General features: G+C 34.2%; 1 protein-coding gene across 1 annotated transcript; it reads left to right on the top strand.

Annotated features, from left to right (window-relative positions):
• The first annotated feature begins 335 nt into the window (after positions 1-335).
• Positions 336-6,239, top strand: LOC115876570. Its single transcript, XM_030892384.1, has 3 exons — positions 336-436; positions 3,162-3,342; positions 5,909-6,239. The coding sequence occupies exons 1-3, from the start codon at positions 340-342 to the stop codon at positions 6,078-6,080; spliced, it is 450 nt and encodes a 149-aa protein (XP_030748244.1). The 5' UTR covers positions 336-339; the 3' UTR covers positions 6,081-6,239.
• The last annotated feature ends 4,251 nt before the right edge of the window (positions 6,240-10,490 follow it).

Here is a 10,490-nt window from a genome sequence, read left to right as displayed (position 1 = left end):
GATAATATGGCAAAATAAGTGGTAGATTAAATTTACAAGAAACATAATCCAGAAAAGATCCAGTGGTTCTCAAAATTTTAGCAAAAAATCATTTTTTTTGGAAATTTTCAAAGTAAAATAACTCCGTTATTTGAAAAACTATAAAGAGAAAATATGTTTCTTTTATTGAGATCTACCATCCCTTAAAATACTTGCACTTATTTCTGGGACACCCTGTATTGGTATTCAATCTAATTAATTCTAGAATTTAAGAAATAAGAAGTCTCAGACATGTAGGTATACGTAAATATTACAAAGTATTAATGACTTTTAATCTATAATAATTATCTTATCATTTACATGCGTACACACTTCTCTTATATTGTTTATATTCCTAGGATTGATCTAAGAAACAGGATTTGTTTAAAAATGTTTGTTCATGTTAGATACATAGTTCGTAAGTAAACTTTCATCAATTTTTTTCTGCACATCTCTTTGAATCTAACTGTTCCACAGCCTACAGCCTTATGTATTGGATTCCTATAATTATTTTAAAAAATTAAGTTATATGTTATACTACAAATAAGTTATTTAAGTATGTGTAAATTCATTTACACACTCTAGATTAACTTGAAATATATCCTGGGGATAGACATAAGCAAAATAAAGCACTATTTCATCACAATATACCAAAACACTTTACTTAAACAAAAGTAGTGTTTCGGTGTATACGATTCGGTGGTAACTTACTGTTTTATTTTCTTGATTTAGAAAAGTTACTTCATTTTTGTGAGACAATTTTGTTTTGATTGAAACAAATTTTAACCTATTTTTTCTGTACTTTTAACTTTATTAGTTTGGTTTATAAACATTTAAACATACCTATTAGTCATAATATTTAAGCTAAATTTTACTGACAGTTGGTGACGATTATAAAAACAACAAATTCCAAATATTCATTGTTTTATCTCAAGTATAATTATTATAACGATTTTCTACCACGAATTAGGGATAAGATTTTTATCCGTATACATATAGTATACCGAATCTGTGATTATACGACCTGTGGGGTGGAAATGTGCATTATTTAAAATTATTGTAAAATATACAGGGAGTTTCAGAACTAAGATCCATACCAAAATTATATTTTTTCTTATGGGACACCCGGCATTTTATTTCACTTTTGGATTCTTGGACTTAAAAAAGGCATTTATTATAACGGTTAAATATATGTTTAAAAACTTTGAGATGTTTTAAGATATTTAACTATCAGTGCTATAGTAGTAAGGATTATCAATTCCAATAAGTCAAAGAACTACTTCTTCGATTTTCTTGATAAAGTATTGATATTGTTGCGGACCCGTGTGGACTCGACCTAACCTAACAATATGTCCCGCCAAAAATAATACTACCTTACACAGAGTGTCTAAAAATTTATTTTAAATAATTATTAGCTTCAAACGGCAATAACTTGTTTAATTTAAATGGAACACCCTGTATATTTTACGAGAATCAAATGCACAATTTAATTGTCTATCAAATTATATTATATCATTTTTTACCTATTTCTTTAAGTTTCCGTAGAAAATGCATTTTCTTGTAATTTAGAACTTATTTATCAATATACTCATGGACTATTGACATTTTAGATTATTTTTAAAGATGTACCAAATTTTTAAAGAGTACAGATACTAATATTATCGATATAATTCGTTTATTTCATTAAAAAGTAAAAAAAAAACTGTTTAAATATTTGTTAAAGAGGACCAATTAATATGAATCCAGTATTCAAACTACGTTAACTGACTGTTTGCGTTGATTAATAATAATTGCTCCAAATACTAAAAAACTGAATTTTGTATGGGCATTAGACAGTGTGATAAAAAGTAACACCTTAAAAATGATATTTCATTTTTTAATAAATGCTTATTTATAACAACAGAGACTTTAATTTGATAACTTATTATTATATTGATTTCTGACTCAAATCCACATTTATTTATAATAATTTATTAACGAACACAATTAAGTATGTAATTAATTAGTATATGGGCGGAAATAATGGTGTTATATTTAATTAATGGTATACTCTTTTATAAAGATTTAAATAGTTTTCTTTTGCATACATATGGGTTAGTAATATTATCGTTTTGCTAAAAACGATAATATTACTAGTCTGTACATTTTGTATATTTGTTGCTTTAAAAACAATCTAAAATGTCAATATTCCATGGATATATTGATAAATGAGGTCTAAATTATAAGAAAATGCATTTTCTACGAAAACTTGAAGGGATAGGTAAAAAATGGTATAATACAATTTGATAGACAATTTAATTGTGCATCTGATACTTCTAAAATATACAGGGCATTCCATTTAAATTAAAGAAATTATTGCCGTTTGAAGCTAATAACACCTAATAATTATTTAAAATAAATTTTTAGACACTCTGTATAAGGTAGTATTATTTTTATTATTGCAACACAATAACTGATCAATAAATAAACTTCATTAAATATTTAGTATTAAAAACATTGATACCCTTGGAGAAATGAAGCTTTAAAATTTTTACTACAATTTCACAAAATTGAAAATATTTCAAAAACGGTAAGGTTTAAGTATAATAAACCTTAATCAAATTTACCTTTATTTTAATCGTAGAAACTAAAAATGTAATAATATACAGGGTGTTCCATTTAAAAAAATACAACTTTGATATTTTTTATTTATTTGGGACACTCTGTATCTTGTAAAAATATTTTTAAATTGTAGCTCTAATAGTCCTTCAACGAACCCAAAATTTACAATTTGTAAAAATCTCATCGTTTAGCTACAATACTCCGTGTCGTATGTGGTGAACAACCCTGTATACTTTATTTAAAATAATATAAATGTTCAATAATTTCAAATCAAAATGTAATTCATAAAAACGTAGACAGTTTGCTGATCTTTTCTATATCTATATTTGCTTAATCTTTTCAAAATATTTTTTTAACGGGGATTTGGGAATTCCACTTCAGTATAACGATTAAGACACAATAAAAAAATGTATGTATCTCAATGATTGATAATAATGGATTTTTTTTCAATAGAATGTATGAGATGAAGCGTTCTAGTGAGAAAGATAATCTATTAAAACACCAAGAAAGAAATATTTAAAATAACTACATTTTTTTTCTAGTGGTACTCCTCGTCAAACAATCACTTGGTTATGTCTTGATACAAAGGGCAGACAATTCTTTATTAAATGTTGAGACAAGTTCTGATCGAAGTGATAATACAAATATCACGCTATTTGATCTATGCCTAGATGAAAATGGAGAAAGGCTATTAGGACCGGTTGAATTTAAAGATGACTGCAGGTAATTTATGTATGAGATTACTTAAAAGATATATATTTTTTTAATATCTTTCAACAAATCAGATTAATAGTGTATATTTAAATTATTATGAAAATAAGAGAGAAGAATTTATAAATACACATTTACATTATCATGGATTGTTTGTTATAAAAATGTTTATAACAAGCACTTTACAGATAAAATATAGTAAATAAAAAGGGTTGAGGAAAGTATCCATAATACCGGGTCTTCTAGTATAAAGGATAATAATAAGCTTTTTTCGTTTTCCTGTTATTACCGATTCTGAACCGTCCTGGAACTCTGCAGCGCATGCGCAAATGAAATAATGTCAGGATGTAACTAACGGACAGTTCTAGGATCGTTCAGAATCGGTAATAACAGGAAAACGAAAAAAGCTATAGATAATTTTTATAATTCGATTCTAAAACTGTGGTTATATATCATTTTTTAATTAAATTTTCATCTACTCTACAGGGTGAGTCTTAAATGAGTTCAAATATTTTCAGGGCTGGTAGATCTCGATAAAAGAAACATATTTTTTCTTTACCGTTTTTCAAATAAGTCCAAAATAACCGAGATATTTTATTTTGAAAATTTTCAAAAAAATTATTTTTTGCTTAAAGGAAGCTTAAGAACGACTGGGTCTTTTCTCGGTTTTATTTCTTGTAAATTTAATCTACTACATATGTTGCCATATTATCAAGAAATTATTTTCTTTTTCGCCAAAATAAAACCTCATAATTGTCTTACTGGAGTCGAAATATCCCAAGCAGCATTTTCACGACTTGCGACCACATGTTTACTAAACACAACGTTGGATTAGTTACAAAATATAGTTAGCTCCGTACCTTGGGTATTAAAATTAATGTAAACGTTGTTGTAACGTTGTGCCGACGTTGAACTAGTACTACTACGTCGAATAAACGTTGTCTTGTAACCTTTTTTGCTTAAGTGATCTTTAGATGATTCGGACAACGTAGTTACAATGTTGGGCAATAAAGAGTTTTTTGACGTCACTTTTAGGACCTATTCCAACGTTATGCAAACGTCGTCTGTTTTACTAATTCCAACGTTGTTTACAAACAAAGCTTTATTGTACAAAAAGCCAAATTTTCCATGTATATTCTTTTTGTAATTTTAAAGACTTAAATTTTTTTGAATTGTATTATTTGTATTGTGTATTTTTTGTTGTTTGTATTTTTTTTGTGATTTTGTTGTTTGTGAGTGCTTTGTCGATGAAGCTGTTTTGGCTTTTTGTACAATAAAGCTTTGTTTGTTTAGATTTCCTTATTCTTACGTTGGTAGGACGTCGAGCCACTACCTTTTTGCAACTGAATTGAACCATAACCTTAAATCTTAAATTTTCACTTCATTGTTCTGTTCAGCCAGACAGTTCAGTGCTGTTTTTGTTTTTATAAAAAAAACTTAATTAAAATGGGACATAAGAAAGGTACATATAAAACTAAATTTAAATATACTTTATCCACTCCCTCGTTTGTTTAGAATATAGAGGGCGGCACAAGCTAGACTCTAGCATGACTAAATTAGGCAATCTTGCGACTAGTATACTTCCTGTTAGGGTTGAACTGCGACTTTATTAGTCCAGGTATGCGACTACTCGAACTACAACATCATAATCTCCAAAACAACAAAGTGAAAGCCGCCATGTTGTTGAATAAGAAAATGTCTCGTTCCTAAAATAGCAATTCCTGCTTTTTGAATACATTAACTTGAAATATTTGACCCTAAACAACACGCGGAAACAATTTTTTCGACTGCGAATAAATTATTCTCATTTTACTAAAAAAAAATTCAAGAAATTTTTTGAAACTTCTTTAATTTTAAGGCCCATTAGTATTTTTCAAAGTAGAAACAATACATTTATCAATAAAGTTGTTTGCGTTTAACTTTTTTGCCTTGGGTAACGAGTTACAGAGTTGGTTAAAGCTTTTTATAATTATGATCTTCAAACATCCTCCACACTTAAATACCTTTGTTTTGTTTTCCTTTACTGCCATCTGGCATATGTTTCTAACTAAATCATAAAAATAATATTTTTACTATAATTATCCCAATTTAGGATAAACCGCGAGTAGACGCCATATTATTATAGTTTTGTATTTCTGTGAATTAGGATTTTAAACAACGTTGCAGTTTGTACTAAATTAGGCTGCTAGCCAACGTCGGTATCCAATGTCGTTTCGACCCAAAAATTATTCTCCAAACTAGTGCAGACTAGGTAAGGGTGGGCACGAGGTTGTGCCGACGTTGCGCCCCGACGTTTGGTCGCGTGACACAACGTTGTTCCGACGTCCAAATGCTGCTTGGGAACCACTATAAAATGATGTGCTCGTTGATAAAGAGATTTTATTATACTGAATGATTAGAACTGTAATGTAGATACTGTCCTCTGTAAATTATTATTTTTTATTATTTCCAAGGAAAAAAGTGTACAACCTTTAAATAAACTTTAATATATTGTTGTTGTAATAATACTTATATGTTAAGGTGGAATTTATGATATAGGTAGTCCATTAAAAGATTCAAATGTAACAATTTTTTACAGGAAATTTGTTATGTGCGCTACTGATACCGCAGCAATAATGGACTGCAGTGAAGACTTGTTATTCAACAGAGATTTAAAGAACTGTGATTTTCCAAGAAATTCACATTGTATTGAGTTTGTATCCAAAAACAATTCAAGACTCGTCATTCCAGCAGATGAAATCGAATGGTAATCATAAGGATGTTATCTGGGACTATTATATTAATTTGGACAATGATTTAATTTAATCAAATATAGTATTATTACATTGTATAGTATATTGCAAGTTGAATAAATACTCGAAACAAATAAAAACTACAATTAAAAACTATTTATTCCTGCGTATAGATTATATATTATATTTGTAAAATAATAATAAGGATATTTATTTAATTTTTAATAAACAATATATTTATAATTAGTTTTTCCTTTTTAAAATTATTTTTACAGTTAATTTAAATCACAAACCTACAGCTTTTAGCAAATAAATTTCTAATTCAACAATCAGGGTTGGAAGAACCGGTACAGTTATGATACAAGAGCTGGCACTTATTGTTACGTTGGTACAGCAAATAAACTATGAACCATACAAATGCAGCAAATGTTTTACAATATACAAATAATGAATAGGTACATAAGATAATGGGTAAAATGTAAAATTAGGGCACATTAGGTTTCGAGAAGTATTATTTTTGCTAGGTTTGTCACTTTTATTTAAACTTGACGATGACATTTCGAGACCATCGAAACCATCTGGAAACGATGTACAGATGACAAGGGTATACCACCCCGTATTCAAAATCATTTGCCGGTCCGTAGGAAAAGGGCCAACTTCAAAAAACCGCTGTTTCTCTTGAAAATTAACAGAAAAAAATTTGTAGCTCATTTATTAAGGGTTGTGCCGCAACGAGACCACCTGGAAACGATGTACAGATGACAAGGGTACACCACCCCGTATTCAAAATCATTTGCCGGTCCGTAGGAAAAGGGCCAAGTTCAAAAAACCGCTGTTTCTCTTGAAAATTAACAGAAAAAAATGTGTAGCTCATTTATTAAGGGTTGTGCTGCAACGAGACCATCTGGAAACGATGTACACATGACAAGGGTACGCCACCCCGTATTCAAAATCATTTATTAAGGGTTTTGCTGCAACGAGACCATCTGGAAACGATGTACACATGACAAGGGTACGCCTCCCCGTATTCAAAATCATTTGCCGGTCCGTAGGGAAAGGGTCAAGTACAAAAAAACGCTGTTAAAATTAACAGAAAAAAATTTGTAGCTCATTTATTAAGGGTTGTGCCGCAACGAGACCACCTGGAAACGATGTACAGATGACAAGGGTACACCACCCCGTATTCAAAATCATTTGCCGGTCCGTAGGAAAAGGGCCAAGTTCAAAAAACCGCTGTTTCTCTTGAAAATTAACAGAAAAAAATGTGTAGCTCATTTATTAAGGGTTGTGCTGCAACGAGACCATCTGGAAACGATGTACACATGACAAGGGTACGCCACCCCGTATTCAAAATCATTTATTAAGGGTTTTGCTGCAACGAGCCCATCTGGAAACGATGTACACATGACAAGGGTACGCCACCCCGTATTCAAAATCATTTGCCGGTCCGCAGGAAAAGGGCCAAGTACAAAAAACCGCTGTTTCTCTTGAAAATTAACAGAAAAAAATTTGTAGCTCATTTATTAAGGGTTGTGCCGCAACGAGACCACCTGGAAACGATGTACAGATGACAAGGGTACACCACCCCGTATTCAAAATCATTTGCCGGTCCGTAGGGAAAGGGCCAAGTTCAAAAAACCGCTGTTTCTCTTGAAAATTAACAGAAAAAAAATTGTAGCTCATTTATTAAGGGTTGTGCCGCAACGAGACCACCTGGAAACGATGTACAGATGACAAGGGTACACCACCCCGTATTCAAAACCATTTGTCGGTCCGTAGGGAAAGGGCCAGAATCAAAAAACCGCTGATTTTCTTGAAAATTAACAGAAAAAAAATTGTAGCTCATTTATTAAGGGTTGTGCCGCAACGAGTCCATCTGGAAACGATGTACAGATGACAAGGGTACACCACCCAGTATTCAAAATCATTTGCCGGTCCGTAGGAAAAGGGCCAAGTTCAAAAAACCGCTGTTTCTCTTGAAAATTAACAGAAAAAAAATTGTAGCTCATTTATTAAAGGTTGTGCCGCAACGAATCCATCTGGAAACGATGTACAGATGACAAGGGTACACCACCCCATGTGCAAAACCATTTGCCGGTCCGTAGGAAAAGGGCCAAGTTCAAAAAACCGCTGTTTCTCTTGAAAATTAACAGAAAAAAAATTGTAGCTCATTTATTAAGGGTTGTGCCGCAACGAGACCGTCTGGAAACGATGTACAGACATGTACACCACCCGTATTCAAAACCATTTGCCGGTGTCCGTGGGGTCAGGTCCAAAAAAAACCGCTGTTTTTCTCTGAAAATTAACAGAAAAAAATTGTAGCTCAATATTGTTGTGCCGCAACGAGTCCATCTGGAAACCGTACCGCAGGTAAATCACCCATATTCAAAATCATTAGCCGGTCCGTTGAAAAGCAGAAAGTTCAAAAACTGCCTGAACTGATTTACAGAACAGTCCGGTGTTTCAGCACAATAAACCGTGCTGCTGGTCCTGGGTATTAACAGAAAAAACAGCCTCATTTGCCGTGTCGCAACGCCTGAATGACAAGGTACACCACCTCGTATTCAAGCTCATTTGCCGTGTCCGCTCAAAAAACCGTTTTCTTTGAAATAATTTAGCAGATTTAAACACGCGATCATTTACCATTAAAGCCGATCGCCGCTCAACCATACTATCAGAAGCATTTACAGATGACACGAGTTCAGTCTGAAACGTGTTGAAGCCAAGCTCAAATATCTCATTTCCGTGAAAGGGTAATGTTCAAAAAAACCGCTCAAAATTTCGTGGAACAGCAGTCATTTACAGCTGGCAGCCGCAGCCTGAACACGATGACACGACAGTATACCCCCCGCAGCTCAAAATTTGCCGGTCCGAAAAATAAAACCGTTGCTTTTTCTGAACCGTTTAACAGCTTAACTCATTTATTAAGGGTTGTGGCAAAGAGCCGCCACGAAACGATGTACAGATGAAGGGTAACACTCCAGTATTCACCCAGCATTTGCCGGTCCGTAGAAAGGGTCCGCTGCCTTTTCTGAAGAGAAGCCGCAGCTCATTTGCCGCAACGATGAACCGCCTGAAGCCAAACATAAGCTCCGTGTTGGTTTAAAGCGAAACCGAGTTCTTGAAACAGCTCAGTAGTTGCAGGCTGCGGTGCGGCCACGATATCAGGCAGATGACGGTTACAGACCACCTCGTATTCAAATTTTGCCGGTCCGTAGGGTGCCAAAATCAAAAAAACCGCTTTTTCTGAGAATAACAGAAAAATCTATTCGGAACATGATAGAGATCAATTCAGTATTCAAATCATTGTCCGGTGCCGTTCTTGCTCAAAACCGCCAGCTTTTTTCTGGAAGGAACCAGCTCATTTACAGCTGCCTGACGGAACGATGGGCAGATGACAGCACCACTGCCGTTGTCGGTAGTCCAGCTCAAAAAACCGTTGTTTTTCTTGAATTAACAGAAAAAAATTGTAGCTCTCGTTTAGAGTTGTGCCGCAATGAGTCGAGCCTGAACGATGCAGATGACAAGGGTACACACACCCGTATTCAAAATATTTGCGGTCCGTGCGAGGCTGAGTTCAAAAAACCGCTTAAGCTTCTTCAACAGAAAAAAATTGTAGCTCATTTAGCAGTTGTGCCGCACGAGTTCCACATGAAACGATGTACAGAGACCACTTCAGGGTCCAGCCACCCCTGCTTTTTCTGAAGCGAACCAGTTGCCAGTCTCATTGGGTTGTGCCGCCGAACACGGAATGATGTATTGCATTTGTCCGGCAGACCACAATACAAACTGAAATTGCAGCGCCGGTTGCTAAGGTGTTGTTGCCTGCAGATCCATTGAAATATAGAGGATTGTAGCTCATTTAAAGAGGCGATGTTGCGCCACCGCAGTTCGTATTTGAAACGATGCTGTCCAGCGCTGCGCCATTTGCCGGTGCTCAGGAAATAGGTTGCAACCGCCAGCTCACGGCCGTGCAGCCAGCGATTTATCAAGGCAGATCACCCCGTATTCAAACATATTGCCGGTCCGCAGGAAAAGGTTCAAAAACCGCTGTTTTTGTGGCCAGCTGTGCACGAGCTGGAATTAGACAGCCGCAACTTACCTGGAACGATGGCCGGTCCAGGAGGGTTCCGCCATAACCGTGCCGGTTCCGTCACCATGTACAGTTTTCAAGAGTATACCAGGAATTGTACAAATCATTGCCGCACCGTAGGAAGCTGTACCCACATGCCGGTTCAGTGGAAACCAGAATGTCCGTTAAGCTGAAAATTAACAGAAAAAAAATTGTAGCTCATTTATTAAGTGTTGTACCGCAACGAGACCACCTCAAAAAACCGCTGTTTTTCTTGAAAATTTTGATTCTGGCCCTTTCCCTACGGACCGGCAAATGGTTTTGAATACGGGGTGGTGTACCCTTGTCATCTGTAC

This window comes from Sitophilus oryzae, unplaced genomic scaffold (genome assembly GCF_002938485.1).
Source record: "Sitophilus oryzae breed Bouriz unplaced genomic scaffold, Soryzae_2.0 scaffold_1436_pilon_pilon, whole genome shotgun sequence".
Classification (NCBI taxonomy): Eukaryota; Metazoa; Arthropoda; class Insecta; order Coleoptera; family Curculionidae; genus Sitophilus; species Sitophilus oryzae.
This window is presented reverse-complemented; position numbering and strand designations above follow the sequence as displayed.